Raw genomic sequence first — 18,743 nt, forward strand, 5'->3', positions numbered from 1 at the left:
TGCAGTCGGTGGCACTGTTTGATAAGGTGTGTCGCAGTCACCAGGCTCAGCGGTTAAGCTGCTTTCCAACATTGGTGGTTTTCGGTTCAACATTTGCTAATTAGAGCCTTGGTACATGTAATTTGTAGAGGCACGGACGTGGATGTGCATTTTGAAGCGAAGATGGTAAACCTTTAACTCTTTTTTACATTTAGTCAAGTTTTGTCTAAATGTTTTAACATAGAGGGGGGAATCGAGACGAGGGTCTTGGTGTGTGTGTGTGTGTGTGTGTGTGTGTGTGTGTGTGTGTGTAGAGCGATTCAGAGTAAACTACTGGACCGATCTTTATGACATTTTTCATGAGAGTTTCTGGGTATGATATCCCCAGACGTTTTTTTTCATTTTTTCGATAAATGTCCTTGATGACGTCATAACCGACATTTTGTAAAAGTTGAGGCGGCACTGTCACACCTTCATTTTTCAATAAAATTGATTGAAATTTTGGCCAAGCAATCTTCGACGAAGGCCGGACTTTGGTATTGCATTTCAGCTTGGAGGCTTAAAAATTAATTAATGAGTTTGGTCATTAAAAATCTGAAAATTGTAATTAAAATTATTTTGTTATAAAACGATCCAAAATTACGTTTATCGTATTCTTCATCATTTTCTGATTCCAAAAACATATAAATATGTTATATTTGGATTAAAAACAAGCTCTGAAAATTAAAAATATAAAAATTATGATTAAAATTAAATTTCCGAAATCGATTTAAAAACAATTTTATCTTATTCCTTGTCCGTTCCTGATTCCAAAAACATATAGATATGATATGTTTGGATTAAAAACACGTTCAGAGAGTTAAAAAGAATAGAGATATAGAAAAGCGTGCTATCCTCCTCAGCGCAACCGCTACCGCGCTTTTCTGGATTGTTAATTTCACTGCCTTTGCCACGAGCGGTGGACAGACGATGCTACGAGTGTACGGTCTTGCGGAAAAAATGCAATGCGTTCAGTTTCATTCTGTGAGTTCGACTGAGCTTGACTAAATTTATGTTGTATTTTCACCTTATGCGACTTGTTAGTTTCTAGTTTTGAATTTGTAATACTTGTGCAGGCGGGAATACATCTTACAACATTACTCTAGAGAGTTATGAATATATAAAAAAAAAATCTTATAGATTTGATAGGGTCTCTTACTCTGTAGGTAGAGGGCTGCTGTTTTCACTTTTTCTGGTAAGGATGAACTACAACAGTATAAGGTACTATACCTGCTTTGGGGTACAACTTTGCAGAGAGTTTCTCTATATTTCTCAAAATGTTACATTTGTTATTCAGTCTGTAAAATATGCTGTGAACTTATGTTTGTTGACATTATGATAAGACACTTGCAACAAAAACGAGGTTGGATAAATTGTAGACGTTTGGTAATGGTTTGCGTATAGACCTGTCATGTTGATAGCATAATCATAAGTCTGCAAAAACGTGTGACATGCTCAATAATCATCCTAATCATCAGGTGATGCACATCAGTGGGGAGTCACAGTATTTGAACTTCGTAATGTTATCAAGATAGCAGAAACTGCAGGGAGACAACCTCGTCTGAATGACTGACTTCAGTGAAGTTATTCGCCCCTACAGGCAGCCATCAATTTAAAAGATAGCAAGTCACGCAAGTGGAGCCGGAAGGAAAGAAAAAACCCGCGTATTGTGCATAATACTGTACTTTATTATCAATATTGTCTGACTGTGAACACACATACGACCTGATAACTGTAGTAAGTAATTGAAAGACTGAGGTGTTTGCACAACAACAACAACAACAACAACAACAAAATCAATGCACTGAACGCAATTCACTGAGACGGTGCGCAGTGGTATAATGATCAGAAAAGATCACAATTATTTGATTTGCTAAAACAACTGGAAATTGTCTATCTTACGTATGTGCAACTTCTGAGGCTGAATTGCTGGTGGTTGTAGTGGTATTCTTTCACTAAAAGGGACACTGAAGGCATGCCCGTTCTTTTTTTGTATGTCCATTTATATCCCTCCTATTTCTCTTCCCCCGATCTATTTCTTCTTTATTCACCAAAACTACATCTTATTTTATTCAAACACACAGAAATGTCAAACTGGTTAAAATATCTTTGCACTCAAAGGGAGGTCACGGGGACACCATTAGCATTTTTAGGGGTACATTTTTGTATATGTCGTACATTTCGATGGCAGTTGATCGGAGTTGCAATGAATCTGTTCGTCACCAACCAACACCCACCCTCCCCCCACCCCCTCCACTCTATATTTATTTCATTCAGTGGCGGTTGAACAAGTAACCACACCCCCACCTCGCAAGAAGATGATCGGTCTTCAGTCTATGACTCCGTTTTCTACATATATCTATTGATCTCTTCCCCCCACCTCCTCCCCTACCCCATCCTTTCTTACCTGTCATCCACCTGTTCAGCTACTTCGACGACTGGGCTTGAAATTGCATGCCCGCTAGGTGTTCAGAAGTAGCAATAAACTCTAAATGACGTGGCTTATTATTGCTCGCGCTGTCTTGATATAAAACTTGTTCGCTGTAGCTCAAGTTGGTGGAAGGAAGACAGAGGTTTAAAAATCAGCAGTGTAAAGGGTGTCGAAGGCTCGTCAGTCGTCGAAGGAATTTTGTATTTTGTTCTCTCTGCCTGTCGAAAGAGGGGTGTGTTTGGAAAGAGAGGGAGTGTGTTTGGTCGTGGTGCATGAGGTGACTGCATTCTGCTGGACCCCCCTTCGGTTGCACAGTGAGTGTGTGTGCAGCAGTTAGTCCGTGGGACCCCCCTCTGTCTGTCCTCTTAGCCAAGCCTCTCTGCCTGAGTCACATGCTGAAGCTGCTGCGGAAAGGACCTGTCAGGAGAAATTGCTCAGTTGTTCACTTCACTGTTCGAGACAGACAGGATAGTCGTGTTCAATACCTGGTCTTGCTGAAGGCACTTTGAGCAGAAAACCGTTCTGTGTTGTTCAATTCGGTGTTTGAGACAGACATAGAAAACAGGTTGGTAGTTTTGAAAACTGTTCGAAGCACGGTTTGGAGAAATTGCTCTGTTGACCACTTTTGTGTTGAGGGTAACAGCCGTGTGTTTAGTACTTTTTTCTTGCTGAAACTTAGCTATTTTGTACACAGCATTTGAAAATTAAATTCTGCAGGACCTGTGGTATTGATCCCGACTGAATCTTTGTGAGAGATTAACCAGCACAGTATAGGTAAGTGTTTCTGTGTATATCATTCTGACGAATACACCTTTTGCACGTGTTCAATACGCCACAACGCCATCGGTGTTTGGGATAGACCCTTTTCAGCCTGCAGATCGACGCATGTCTTATCATTGATTCTATGCTGAGTACATCTGCCAAGGTTCCTTTAAACACTCAGTGAGAAAACGGTTGAAATACTGTGAAAAGAATCTGCACGTTATACTGAAGTGCTTTCGCGGATGCTGCAATGTGCTGTGCTTGAGTATAGATTATTTGCAGTGAAAGCAGATCGTTGGCGTGCTTTGTTCTGTGGGCATCTCTGGGAGGATTCGATTTTCCTGTCAGAGTTGTTGCTGAACGAAGTGCAACCCGTTCTTGCAGACTGCTAACAGACAGTTCAAGTTGTGCTCTCCGTGGAAGTTGGAGTTTATGTTTGGAACCGTGTGTTGGTGCAAGTCAATAACCGTGTGTATGATATAGATAGTGTGTTTTCTCAAAGAAGAAAAAAAGAGGAATTTAAACTGAAATTTGCATTCCCCACAGAACAAGAGGATTCCTTTGGTGATCAACAAGTCGAATTTGCACATATGGGTGAGTTTGCTTTTCCTTGATGTTTTCTGATTGGTTTCGGCTTTTTCATGTAGTGTACATCTTTTTGGCAGTTTTGTTGATGTTGCGTTTTCGCATGATTTATGGTCATCTTTTCGGATGAGTTGAATATTTTTCTCTACATTTTTTCTAGATTGATGATTTTGTCTTTTAGTTTATAGTTTATACTAACACAACTGATATTGATAAAATAAAAAAAATACTAGCTCACAGTATGGTATGCCGGCGTCGTCATTTTAAACCTCAATAGACATGGTGTTTTGAGGATAGCAGATAGTTCTTCAGATTGCAGTAGATTTCATTTTCAAGGAGAAAAAAGGTCGACAAAAAAACCGCGAGTCAGACACTGAGACAGATACTGATATATTATGTTCTTCATTACCTGGCAGACGTGGCCCTGCTTTTTGACTCACATGCGAAGCAAAAGTGAGTCTATGTACTCACCCGAGTCGTCCGTCCGTCCGTCCGTCCGTCCGTCCGGACGTCCGTCCGGACGTCCGTCCGTCCGTCCGGAAAACTTTAACGTTGGATATTTCTTGGACACTATTCAGTCTATCAGTACCAAATTTGGCAAGATGGTGTATGATGACAAGGCCCCAAAAAACATACATAGCATCTTGACCTTGCTTCAAGGTCAAGGTCGCAGGGGCCATAAATGTTGCCTAAAAAACAGCTATTTTTCACATTTTCCCCATTTTCTCTGAAGTTTTTGAGATTGAATACCTCACCTATATATGATATATAGGGCAAAGTAAGCCCCATCTTTTGATACCAGTTTGGTTTACCTTGCTTCAAGGTCAAGGTCACAGGAGCTCTTCAAAGTTGGATTGTATACATATTTTGAAGTGACCTTGACCCTGAACTATGGAAGATAACTGTTTCAAACTTAAAAAGTATGTGGGGCACATGTTATGCTTTCAACATGAGACACATTTGGTCACATATGATCAAGGTCAAGGTCACTTTGACCCTTATGAAATGTGACCAAAATAAGGTAGTGAACCACTAAAAGTGACCATATCTCATGGTAGAAAGAGCCAATAAGCACCATTGTACTTCCTATGTCTTGAATTAACAGCTTTGTGTTGCATGACCTTGGATGACCTTGACCTTGGGTCAAGGTCACATGTATTTTGGAAGGAAAAATGTGTAAAGCATGTGAGTCGTATGGGCTTTGCCCTGCTTTTTTACATTGCTTTCCGTTGGCCCTGCGTTTTCTTCATCTCTCAGGCTTTTGTTGAATAGCACGGACATTGGTTATCGTTTTCCTTGCTATTTTTTCACCCGGGATACAGAATGTTGTGTGTAGATAGTGATGTTTGCTTGCTTGTGTGACAGTCGGTGGAGCTAGCAGTTACGGCCACTTAATACTTTCAAATGGGATCAGGTTCGTTCCGAATGAGTTGTATTTTGTGATTTAAGGAAAATGGTGAATCAAGGCCTTCTGTTAGATTAATTTTTATCTTTTAGAGAACCGTCCACAATAAGGATAGTAACAATGATAACGACTTTTTCTCTCTTGAAATGTGTGTCGTAAATGGAAAAATGTCTTCGACGCACCTTTACAAATCACATTTAAAACAAGGAAACTAACATTGGCAAGGTACTAGAACGTCGTGTCAGTGATAACACGTTAGTGTGTGTTTTAATGGTTGAACCAGGGAGATTAATTGTGAAGCTATCATTAGCAGATTAAGTGCCTAATCTTTAGTTTTATTCTTTTTTTATTCCTTTTTTGTCACCTTTTTCTAGTGCTATGCAGTAGTCGGTTGCCATTGTATTTTTGAATCAGTGTTCATGAGTTCGCATTGACGAAAGTCGACAGTTTGTTGGATTTGACAATCACGAAATGCCAAGGGCTGCACTTTGCATATTGCTTTATTAGTTTAGATCTGTGTGTGCTTCCAAGTGATAGTCGAGAGAAGATTGACAGAGACGTTGATAAGGATGACTTTAAGGAATACATCATACATATATATAAATGCATAAATATTTTCAGTCATTATGTAGACGATGCACAAGCAACTTGTCGGTCAATATACATGTAGTCCAAGTCAGCTTTTGGGGTTCAAAGCGAAGCGGTAGTTGAGATCCTGCAGGCAAGATCGATCCTCTCATACTTATGGGAATGAATAGAACTTGAAAGGTAGTATACAATTGCATTGCTTTCAACGAACGGCGGTAAAATTTCCTGAGAAATCGTCGTGTGTGGCTCGACCAAGGGCACTGTTAAATATATATATTGCTTTCGTTTGACGCTTGAAAAGAATCAGATTCATTGCAGAAGAAACATACATGTAGTAATGTAATAGCGATGGAGACAGGTGGCTCGAAAGCTGTGTTACAGACAATAGTCTTTCTCCTGCTATAAATTGTGTAGACATGAAGAAAAGATAACGAATATTGTTGAGATAGGATAGAGGAAATTAGTACTTCTTCAGTCGGTAGAGACTTCAAGGCTAACTCGCAAATTCGTGTCAAACGACACCAGAAAAATGTGTTACATAGACATCAGACTAATCGTAGTAAAAGGTACTGTTGAAACAGAAATTGCGTTAACCGGAATTATTTGTTAATTTACCGGTAATGTTTCTCTAAATACCGAAAATGAAACCGGTAGTCGGTCATACTGATGTTTTGTTCGACCGTTGCTGGTGTGTTTATTCGGACAAATGTAATCACTGTGTTTTAGGTTTGATTAGACTAATTAGTGCCGGAGGGTGACCGGTTCTCTGCGCGATACAAGACTTTCTTTTCAAGAGATACCGGTTGGGAAAGGACTAGCACGACTAGTGTAGAAGAAAAGAGAGACGACTTCCTTATCACATTTTTTATGGTAGAGCCGGATTCGTGTTTACATAAAGGTATACAATTAAAATTACGTCGACAAGTTGCAACGAACTCTCTGTCGGTGTCATTTCCTTTTGGAGAAATAAACTAGGGGCAAGCTTGTGTTTTCCTGAAAATACGTCATTTCTATTCGTTTCTTCTGATTGATAATAATAGAAAGATTGTCATCTGACTTTCGTGTGAATCGCGAATAACCAAATTGGGATTGTCGATGAATGCGGTAGCTAAATGGGATGGGTTTTCTTTTACTTTTTTTGTTTTTAATTCTTAGATTGAATGATCTTCTTCCTTTTTTTCTCTCCTTACAAACGATGAAGGTGGTCTGTTTATCATGTTAAGGATGGGGGAGGTGTGTGTGTGTGTGGCAGTGTGTGTGTGTCTGCGTGGGGGGGGGGGGGGGGGTGGAATGCATGGAGTTGGCTCATTTGGCTGGTAGTGGTAGAGGACAAAAATAGTGGGAAAATAAAGGGCCAGGCTCCTCCGAAAGCGGCGTATGGCTGCCTAAATGGCGGGGTAAAAAACGGTCATACACGTAAAATTCCACTCGTGCAAAAAACACGAGTGTACATGGGAGTTTCAGCCCACGAACGCAGAAGAAGAAGAAGAAGAAGAAGAAGAAGGGCCAGGTTGGGCCATTAGTGTTTTTTTGTAAACATGTTAATTGTCGCTTGTGTTTAACAAAGAAGCCATTCTTTCTACAAATAGAGAGACAAGTACAAATAGGCCATTCCTGTGACACGCAAAACAAAAACATGAAGAATAGAGAGGGGAAAAGAGGAAGTTCTAAGCAAGAAACGCAAAGGTCGCAAGAAAAAAACATCGGAACTGATTCATTCCCTCATCAAAGCAGAAACAAAAAAAGAAGTACATACACAAAGAAGGCAAGAGACAGAAAACGGTTGAAGGAAACATCAAACATGACCCATCTCACGTTTAAAAAAAAAAGAAAAAAAGAAGAAAAAAAACACTTAAACTGCAACAAAAGGGGTGATTTTCTTCTCTTTTTTTTTTTTTTCACAGAAAAGTAGAAAAAATACAGATGTGTTGCTTGAAACTAACAAGCTGCGCACACATTGATCAGGAGCAGTTGTGTGTCCGCGATCTTTCCTTGCGCGTTTGTCGCCCCTGGTTGTCTCGTGGCCCTTGAACCCGGGCTGTGGGCGTCGCGAGAGAATGCGAGAGAAGGGATGGATGAGCTGTTGAACAGATGCACCTAGCACACACTCACTGCCTCTGTAGTCCCCTTGCAATTTAATTGTTGTTTGTGGAATTCCGTTCTCCCTTGCACCACCCTCTCTCCCCCCTTGTTATTCTGTTCGTCTCTTTGTCTTGTGTTGGGTTTGGTGGCACGGTGACCCAGGAAGGGTTGAGAGTGAGAAAGGGAGGTGTTTTGTTCTTTCTTTTTACTTTTTTAAAACTTTTTTTCTTGTTTATTTTATTTTGCCTTGATTTTGTTATGTGTGTTTTGAGTGAGTGTGTGTGTGTGTGTGTGTGTGTGTGTACGTACGTGTGCGTGCACGTGTCTGTCTGTCGTTTGCTGTCCAGTAGCATAGAAGATAGAATCATGCAATTAGTGCCTGTATTGTTTGCTGACTGCGTTTGGTAGTTTTTGACCATGTTGTGTGTGTGGTGTGTTTTGTTGGTTGAGCATCCCTGTCCCATCCTAGGAACAGGTAACTGGTACAGGTTGTTACCATCAAAACAAACACCATGTTGTGTGTGTGTGTGTGTGTGTGTGTGTGTGTGTGTGTGTGTGTGTGTGTGTGTGTGTGTGTGTGTGTGTGTGTGTGTGTTTTGTTGGTTGAGCATCCCTGTCCCATCTTAGGAACAGACAACTGGTACACTGAGGTTGTTACGATCAAAACAAACACCATGGTGTGTGTGTGTGTGTGTGTGTGTGTGTGTGTGTGTGTGTGTGTGTGTGTGTGTGTGTGTTTAAGTTGGTTGAACATCCCTGTCCCATGTTAAGAACAGGCAACTGGTACAGGTTGTTACAATCTAAACAAACACCAGGGGACGGAGGATTGGAGAGACGCCTCTTTTAGCACGGGGTTGTGGAATGTATTTGTCATTCAGCAGACAACAACAGTTGGGAAATATACCGTCGGAAGATGTGCCGCTAACACATTTCAGTGCTAAACTTCTTGGAATCGATCAGGAAATTTCGTTTTGTTACGAATGGTTTTATGTTCTTTATAAGTATCAAGGGAGTCCGGGAACTTCCTTTGTTTGTTCGTTCATGGGCTGAAACTCCCACGTCTTTTACCTGTATGACCGTTTTTACCCCGCCATTTAGGCAGCCATACGCCGCTTTCGGAGGAAGCTTGCTGGGTATTTTCGTGTTTCTATAACCCACCGAACTCTGACATGGATTACAGGATCTTGTGCTTGCGTGTATACACGGGGGTGTTCGGACACCGAGGAGAGTCTGCACACAAAGTTGACTCTGAGAAATAAATCTCCCGCCGAACGTGGGGACGAACTCACGCTGACAGCGGCCAACTGGATACAAATCCAGCGCGCTACTGACTGAGCTACATTCCCGCCCTCGGGAACTTCCTGAAGACTGAGTCACGTCCACAACATTCTGAAATGGTGCAGCAGTTTGCTTGTTACCATTGTTGCATTTCCTTTGTAGATTTATACTGTTCGTGTGTCTGCTTATGAACGCGCGTTGGATAACATGTGAGCATAAGACTAGTGGTTTGTTTTACTCTCCTTTACTATTGGCGTGCTATGCACCTTCTACACTCCCTATCCAGCCATTGTAAGGTTACATAAAAAAAAAACTGTCTTTGGTTGAATTTTTGTTCATTTGCAGGCATGAGAATTGGAGGAATTCATCATTTTGAACCACTCTGGGTGTTCATGATGGAAATGAAAAATAGACACATTAAATTGATTTTGAAGCTGGAAGCAACACTCCTCATGTATAAATCAATTCCCCTTGTTCTCTTACATCTGGGTTAAGAAAAACTGAGAACATCTAAATGTTGTTTTATGTTGGATTTGGCAAACCGCACTTCCTCCTTTTTGGCCTTTTTCTATTCCATTGTCTGCATTTGTTCATTTGTCTGACCGATCCCCTATGTGCCCACCTCACTGATTGACCATTCTGTCTGTGCAAGCCGATACTGGGCCAGACCCAGGGCACGCCTGTAAATAGACTAGCGGTCTGTTAAAGTGTTTACCGGTTCAATATGTACATCATCAGTTTGTTTGCTTGCGGCTGGACTGATGAGAACTTGTGCTGATGATGCACATTTTTCGTGTTTTTTTAATTTTTAATTTGTGTATTTTTTGGCCCCCAATTTATTTGCCTGCAAACACCAAGAAGAAGATATCCTTTTACTGTGGTTGTTCTGAATGCGCGGTAGATTTGTCGCGTACGACCGCCAAATAAGCTCTTGTAAGTGATAGCAGGTGACCTTGACCTTCGAGTAGGGTTTGCGTGATGAACTCAGCATGGTTTTTCTGGGTTTGACCGGACGCAATTCATCAAATTGGAGTAAGACAGGCTTTTGTTATAATGAGTACAGATAGACGAGCGTGTGTCGTTGCGCGTGCGCGAGCTACGCATTAATTTCCAAACTTACCGACCACAAAAGCATCATCTGCTAAAACCATTATCTGGTCGTAAGTGGAACACGTCTATTCTCCCGCCCCCACCCCTCTCTCCACCTCCCCCCCCCTCCCCTCCCGTCTCTCCACCCCCGATTTTCACATCAACGCTGTTCGTGCCAGTGGCATCTTAGCAGCGGTATGTCATTCGTTGTTATTGATCCGGTGGTTAATAAATCTTCTTTGCTGTCAGTGGCTTCTGACACAATAGCGTTATACTACTATTTGGCTTGTGATGCGTGCGTGTACGTGCTCATTGACAGTAGTAAGTATCATTCAATTATCTTGTTTACTTCCTGACAAATATAGTCCTGCCGGTACACGGAAACATATTCTCTCTTATCTCTTGATGTATTTAACTGTCAAAATACATACATTAAAGGCCCAGTCTGCCTCAAAATGATTTACAGAACGATTTAAATCTTCTCACGAAAAAAGCAGTTATAACCTTATGGAACACACTTACAACAGCATGTACTAGTATTAAATGACACAGTTCGTTTGAATGGCTATTTAGCTTGCGTAACCACACTCGAGATGTCGTGGTTTATTTTACCCCTGAGCCATCGTGAACCAGTGTGACCCACTTTCCTTTTTTTTCTCTCACAATTTAGTTGTCAGTTTGTGATTATAATGCGACTCGCTGTATCTGCAATAGCACGTTATTGTGTACCTCTGAATCTAAAACGCAACAAACGGCTGCGAGTCACACGAACTTATCGGCGGCGGTTGGCTTCAAACAAGCAAGCGCTATGCAGAACGTTCATCTGCTACTGGAAACACGACCTTGCGTGACACGCTTCCGGGCTCCCTTTTTTCAAACTTTCAAAACTTCGAATTGTACTGATCTTGTCTTGATGAAAAAAGAATTCTTTTATGATTTAAGAATGTTTGTGTACCAAGCTGTCAATTATTATTTATATTTTAAAATTAGTTCTAGCGCCAAAACGAGGCGTCCGATTGTGGGTTAGACAATCCGTCTGGCCACGCAAAAATACATTCTTTGAAAAATGCTCTCTCTTTACGGAGGGCACCTAGGATGCTCTCAAGCGGTGAGTGTTTAAACGAAAGGGTGTTTGTACTGTGTGTCAAATCCTGACAGTGTCTGTGACCAGAAACTGATGACTTACGGGAAGCTGAGTGTACCTTTAATAAGAGCCTTATATCAAACAAGTCAGTAATAAAATCTTCTTCCTGCGTTTTCTTTCCTTCCGTGTCAGGAAACGGTAACCTGAACCAGATACAAATCAAACCAGACAATTTGAGATAGATTAAATCAGTTTTCGAACATTTTCAGTTGTGTTTTCCTCTCGCCATCTTTTTGTTTATTTTTGTTGTTGTTCACAGGAACCTGAATAACAGCGATCGAACTTCGGAAACAGCTACAAAACTGTTCAAAAAACACGAACACATATTCAGTTTTTGAACTGTGTCTTCCTTGTCAGGAAAACTTTAACATCGATCGAACATCAGGAGCAACTAACAAATCAGACCAGATAATCGAAGACCATAGTCAGTGATCGTAGAATACAAATACTCGCGGAGAGAACCGCCAATAGTCGAGTTGTGTACGGACCTGCCAGGTCACCTTGGTTGCATACACATTGAACTGATTGATTGATATTCTGTTTGTGTTCTGATGTTGGAGGGGGAGAGGGGGGGGGGGGGGGGGGGGGGGAGGCAGCATGTCGTAAGAGGCGACTAACGGATTTTGTTTCTCCTTTTACCCTTGTTAAGTGTTTCTTGTATAGAATATAGTCAATTTTTGTAAAGATTTTAGTCAAGCAGTATGTAAGAAATGTTAAGTCCTTTGTACTGGAAACTTGCATTCTCCCAGTAAGGTAATATATTGTACTACGTTGCAAGCCCCTGGAGCAAATTTTTGATTAGTGCTTTTGTGAACAAGAAACAATTGACAAGTGGCTCTATCCCATCTCCCCCCTTCCCCCGTCGCGATATAACCTTCGTGGTTGAAAACGACGTTAAACACCAAATAAAGAAAGAAAGAAAGGGGGGGGGGATGTTTGTGGCGCTGAATTGGTGGTTTTTATTACTATAGATTCTGTGGTGATTCAGTTGTATTAATTACTGAGTGGTTTTCTGAGTAGGGAAGATACCAATGAAAGATGAAGGCTTTTCATGTTGAAACTGATTTGTCGAAAGAAATGTATTTTTTTCCTCTGTTTTCTTGGATCGCTGTTAGTAATAGTAGTCAAAACTGAAGACTTGCCCCGATCAGTCCAATCATGGACCAGATTTGAGACGGTGATAGGGGCCAATAGGCAGATGAAAAGACGCAGCTCCTACACTAATACCAACGAGCTCACACATGTTCAATGTTGTTTTGATGATTGTTTATCTATGTGAATCGGACCTCATCCCTTTTTTTCTTCTAAATTCTTTATCTTAGCAGAGTTTCGTCTACTAGTGCGCCCTGCGCCATTGGCGTATTAAATCTAAAAATGTCCCATCACAATCTCTTCAGTGCGTCAAAGGGCGCATTGAGATTACGTACCACTGCGCCACCAAATGTACACAGTAACACTTTACATAAGATTACGCACACACACGCACGCACGCACACACACACACACACACACACACACACACACACACACACGTACACGTACACGTCTACGGAGATAACACGATACAGCGGCTGATGGCACCATATTGCACCATTTTGCATCTTTGGTCCAAAACGCGTACATGCATCTTTGACGCTTGTTGCCTTCGACTGTGTCCCATCCGAATTTAGTTGAGGGGGACATGTTCCAATGCCTTTTTCTCCCAGGCAAAACCCTGCTTAGTAAATCCGATCTGATCTCTTTTTCAGAACTGTTTATATTCTTAAGTCCGGTGTTATCCCTTTGTAAAGCGTTTTGAAATCATGCAAACATACATCTACACTATCCACAGTAAGGATTTGGAAGTTGAGCCTTTCGGATGTGTGTATATCTTACGAAGATCCCTAAGGCAAAGATTCAATGGATACAGTGTTTTTTGGTTTTTGTTATCGATGTTCCTTCTGGCGCTATGTGTGGTGTAAGCGGATGGTTAATGTTTAAGGATCAGTTTTAATGTTTCTTTACTGTCAATATTTTCGTATATAAAAACAATATACTAGTGCACACAGAAGCATGCACACACAAGCGCCCACAGACAAATGCAGACATTGTAATAGAGAGAAACGCACACGAACGCACGCTCCCACGCATGACGCTATTGTGAGAGAAAGAATCAAAACGCTGAATTAAACAAAACATAGGTAGATATGCCACGTGATTTCCAGGATAAGAGGAACACCAAGTGTTTTGCCAACATACAGCAGAATAAAAGGATTTGTGCCGCCAGGATGGGAGAAAGGAGTGGAAAGAAGCGCATCAATAAAACAAGTCCAGATACACAAGAAGAAATCTTTTCACAAACGCTTGACGATTTATAATGCCCTTGACGCGTTACGCCAGTTTTCTAATCCAAGTTGTTGTTACGCTGGATGTTGTACCATTCCCTACTTTGGAAGCCGGTGATGAAATAAGTTTGGCTATATCCATCTCATATCTGGCCAGAATTTTAAATAAGACCATCCATCGATTTGGACACATAACAAAAATCAACACCCTGACTTCTTGCAGTCTACGAGTTGGCTCTTTTGTTTTTATAGGGGTGGGGGGGGGGGGGTGAATTAATTACCTTTTAACGAAATAAATCCCCCCCACCAAGAAAAAAAGAAGTTTGTTTTGTTAAAACTTAACAACAACAAAAAGAGCATTAAAACGCTTTAAATGGGAACAGAGTTAACCTAGGCTATTTATTTGAAATATACATGTATGACCAAGTGGAGGGATAGTCTTATCCCATGTAAAGGCTTGGCCGGATGTCAGACGGTGAGCCGAACTGATGACGGGGGAAGGAGTGTGCCTTTCAAGTCGGGCGTAACGAGGACTAGGTTACAAAACCAGGCGTCACGGGTCAACAGTGTGTCGTAGTGTATTGGAGAATTGTCGTCTTCAAGTGATGTCGTGCACTCGCTAGGCCGTGTGGCGGAAGCGGTTATATGTTTGTGGCAAAATAAGAGTTTGAATATATCCCAGGCATGTTGTTGGAAGTGGTCTTCGATTGCTTGCGTGCCGCCTCCCCAATCTATATTTTGCTTTTGTAGATCTCTGGGCCAGAATGCAGGAGTCGAGGTTAGAGACTTTAGTCCGAAATAAACTGTACCGACATTGCACTTATCCCGGATTGAAATCTCTTAACTCTACACCTGCATACAGCCCCAAGTCTTGCCTTCGTTCTTGCGGTGTAAAGATTGTATTTGAGTATTGATAATGTTGAGTGACTGTCATGATGACATTGATCAGAAAACACACGAAACTCATATGTGTGCATTAAAACTGGACCTTATTGCATTTACAAGAGAGTGTCTTTTACATTTCAATACAGAACCCAGAAATCGTTGCAACTGTAGCATTAACATTATAAACTGAGTCGTATAAGGTACGTCCGCGAATTCCCGGATCAATGCTATGTTAGAATGTTTAGCGTACTTTTTTTGTCGTAAATCTTTTTTTTTTTAATATATTTAGTGTTCTTGAGCTGATCTTGTGATTGATTCAATCCACGCTGATATTGGACTGGGTGGCCGAGTGGTAACGCACTTGCGCTCGGAAGCGAGAGGTTGCGAGTTCGACCCTGGGTCAGGGCGTTAGCAATTTTCTCCCCCCTTTCCTAACCTAGGTGGTGGGTTCAAGTGCTAGTCTTTCGGATGAGACGAAAAACCGAGGTCCCTTCGTGTACACGACATTGGGGTGTGCACGTTAAAGATCCCACGATTGACAAAAGGGTCTTTCCTGGCAACATTGTATAGGCATAGATAAACAATGTCCACCAAAATACCCGTGTGACTTGGAATAATAGGCCGTGAAAAGTAGGATATGCGCCGAAATGGCTGCGATCTGCTGGCCGATGTGAATGCGTGATGTATTGTGTAAAAAAATTCCATCTCACACGGCATAAATAAATCCCTGCGCCTTGAATATGTGCGCGATATAAATTGCATAAAAAATAAAATAAAATAAGAAAATAAAAAAATAAAAATCCCTGCGCTTAGAACTGTACTCACGGAATACGCGCGATATAAGCCTCATATTGATTGATTGATATACTGTTCCTTGTGTTGTTTTACTTTTGCACCTGTGCCGCTTTTCACGGGTTCTCATCGGTGCGTTTTTCACTCGTCGACTTTGAAGGTCAAAAAGGGGATGGAGGGGCAAGGGGTGATGGGGGTGGTGGAAGTTTACGTTCCTCGGCGTGACAGCACCTGAGCTTCCAGGCAGGGGATGTTATGTGCTAATTAGCATACAGGGGGGACAAAAACGCTGACCTGGTATTTGCATTGTCGCCCTTGTCCAAGTTGGTTTCAAGGGGAGTTAACCCGCGGTAGTACCAGTGTGGTGTAAAAACAATGCAGCCTGCGAGTCTCTCTCTCTCTCTCTCTCTCTCTCTCTCTTGGGACTTTGTGCATAAATATGGGTCCCTGGTTTGCGTGTGTGTCGGTGTGTGTTCTTACTCTCAGGTGATTTGTCTTTGTAAGCATTTCTTTGTTTCTTGAAGAGGGTATTCACTAAATTCAGTTTTCATAGTCATGCCTTTACTGAAAATAGACATACCTGTGTGAAGTATGTAAAGACACACAAGAAGTAGACGGGAGTAAAATGCAGGTATGTGAAAAAGAAACGATAAAGCTTGCCGTTCCTGACCTAGGTAATTCTCCCCTGTCGACTAAGACAAAGTAAACGCACAAATTCCCCCGAGGGCGCCTAATCGTAGTAGAGGGCGAGTGTGCATTGTTCTCGGTGACGCGACGGTGTAAAGCTTGGGCTGAAACCAAAAAAACACCAGTCAGGTATGCACTGCTTTTTACATGTTTGCCTCCGAACATTTTGCTTGCTGAGGTCACTTGTCTTGTTGTCAGCTCAGACTATGTTTGCGTGACAATTGTAAGCGTTCGGCCGTGGAATGAGTAGCTTCATTATAGACGGCCGTGGAATGAGTAGCTTCATTATAGACGAATTCCGAAAATAACTGTTGAGTTTGAATGGGGTCTTGTGACAAAGTAAATGCCCTTGCTTTTTACTCGGACAAACACTGGAAGGGCCAATCACTAGCGAGGGGTGTGTCGGAAACACGTGGACAGGAGCACGTGTGAAGTTATTTGTCAGAGGAAAAGCAAGGGTATTCACTCTTTCACAACCCATACAGTTATTTCCAAAAATCGTCTATTATGAAAATACCAATTGCAGCAAACCGACATTGTCAGTGCAAGATCGTAGTGACAGGCGATAAGCGTTGAATTCAAATCAGGATTTGTATACAGTCCCACAACACGCTCATTTCTTTGGACAGCAAGACAGAACTGTAGAGGACAACTCTGATGTCACATTGCATCGGGTCGCAGCCAAGGAGAAGGTGATAAGCGCAATGACGCCCAGAAGTTACCTGTTTGGCCATCGATTACTCAAAATACAGCCATATATAATGTCAGCCCCACTCCACCTGTCACCAAGTCAGTGGCTGCTGGGACAGGAAGCGAAGAAGAAGAACCGCGGGGCGAAAGCACAAGACAAAGCTCATCAAAAACAAGCGGAAAAAACGTCCTTCCTCAACGATAAAAGCCGCGTGTATTCCTCTCCCCAAACAGAGTAAATCCACAGAGAAGCAAGGCAAGAAGCTGGCCCGGTGTTTGCAGATGGCTGTGCACTGACTCGGAGGGCCCTGAGCGGGATCGGAGGAGCCAAACAGAAGGGAAGTGGCCGGGAGGTGCACCTCGCGTTTGCACTCCGCCGTGTGTCACCTGTGTCACGCTACCTGTGATAGACATCAAGGCTTGTCGTCTTCTTCGTCGTTTGCGTTTCGTAGGCTGCGACTGCAACGTATGACTGTTATTTACCAGCCATAAGGCCAAAAAAAGAGGTCTGTTTACGGTAACATAGGCCAAACAAATAGGGTCGGTAGGTCGGGATTTTTTTTTTTTCCCAAAAAACCATATTTTTACGTTATTTTTTTATTTTTATTTTTTTTCCTAATGCCAAAAAAAAGTCTAGGGTCGCGCGAAAAAAATAGGGTCGGTCGGGTTACCGTAAACAGGCTATTTTTGTTTGTTGACCTAACAGTAGATATACAGTGCTACCCTGCTTACAAGACCATACAAAATGTGAGAAAGTCATACTGTACCTTCACAAGGGAGGAAGGAAATGTACAGAAGTCATGAGCCAGCAGTGGGGGAAAGGAAGGTCTTACAAAAAAGAATGTTTTTTTGTTTTTTATATTTAGTCAAGTTTTGACTAAATATTTTAACATCGAGGGGGAATCGAAACGAGGGTCGTGGTGTATGTGCGTGTGTCTGTGTGTCTGTGTGTGTGTGTAGAGCGATTCAGACTAAACTACTGGACCGATCTTTATGAAATTTGACATGAGAGTTCCTGGGTATGAAATCCCCGAACGTTTTTTTTTCATTTTTTTGATAAATGTCTTTGATGACGTCATATCCGGCTTTTCGTGAAAGTTGAGGCGGCACTGTCACGCCCTCATTTTTCAACCAAATTGGTTGAAATTTTGGTCAAGTAATCTTCGACAAAGCCCGGACTTCGGTATTGCATTTCAGCTTGGTGGCTTAAAAATTAATTAATGACTTTGGTCATTAAAAATCTGAAAATTGTAAAAAAAAAATAAAAATTTATAAAACGATTCAAATTTACGTTTATCTTATTCTTCATCATTTACTGATTCCAAAAACATATAAATATGTTATATTCGGATTAAAAACAAGCTCTGAAAATTAAATATATAAAAATTATTATCAAATTTTTTTTTTCGAAATCAATTTAAAAACACTTTCATCTTATTCCTTGTCGGTTCCTGATTCCGAAAACATATAGATATGATATGTTTGGATTAAAAAGACGCTCAGAAAGTTAAAACGAAGAGAGGTACAGAAAAGCGTGCTATCCTTCTCAGCGCAACGAATACCCCGCTCTTCTTGTCAATTCCACGGGCACTGCCTTTGCCACGGGCGGTGGAGTGACGATGCTACGAGTATACGGTCTTGCTGCGTTGCGTTGCGTTCAGTTTCATTCTGTGAGTTCGACAGCTACTTGACTAAATATTGTATTTTCGCTTTACGCGACTTGTTTGTTTTTACTGTCCTCTGTTTACGGGCAGAGGGGAGGGGATGGGTATGTCAAAACTTGAACATACACGAAGTTCTTTTAACCTGACATTTGCATTGGTTTGTTTTCACCGGCCGGCGATTTTGAGAATGGCTGGCATATTTTAAAATGGAAATTCACAAGGTCTTTGTCCCTAAGTTGGGAGGGGTCGGAAGTGCTCTCTCGCTTTCAAAAGGTCACGGGGTTCAACAAGGACACTTAGCCACCATCTATGTGTGACT

The 18,743-nt window shown here is 41.6% G+C and overlaps 1 protein-coding gene across 2 annotated transcripts in view; it reads left to right on the forward strand.

Moving 5' to 3' along the window:
• LOC138970832 (Na(+)/H(+) exchange regulatory cofactor NHE-RF2-like) overlaps positions 1 to 18,743 on the forward strand; it is a 102,432-nt gene that overhangs the window by 8,411 nt on the left and 75,278 nt on the right. The window contains exon 2 of one of the 2 annotated variants that reach the window (XM_070343379.1): positions 3,758 to 3,805. The exons of the other annotated variant lie outside the window; for it this stretch is intronic. Within the exon in view, the coding sequence (XP_070199480.1) occupies positions 3,758 to 3,805 (48 nt within the window). The remainder of the gene's footprint in view (positions 1 to 3,757; positions 3,806 to 18,743) is intronic. 2 annotated transcript variants of the gene reach the window in all.

This window comes from Littorina saxatilis, linkage group LG7 (genome assembly GCF_037325665.1).
Source record: "Littorina saxatilis isolate snail1 linkage group LG7, US_GU_Lsax_2.0, whole genome shotgun sequence".
NCBI lineage: Eukaryota > Metazoa > Mollusca > Gastropoda > Littorinimorpha > Littorinidae > Littorina > Littorina saxatilis.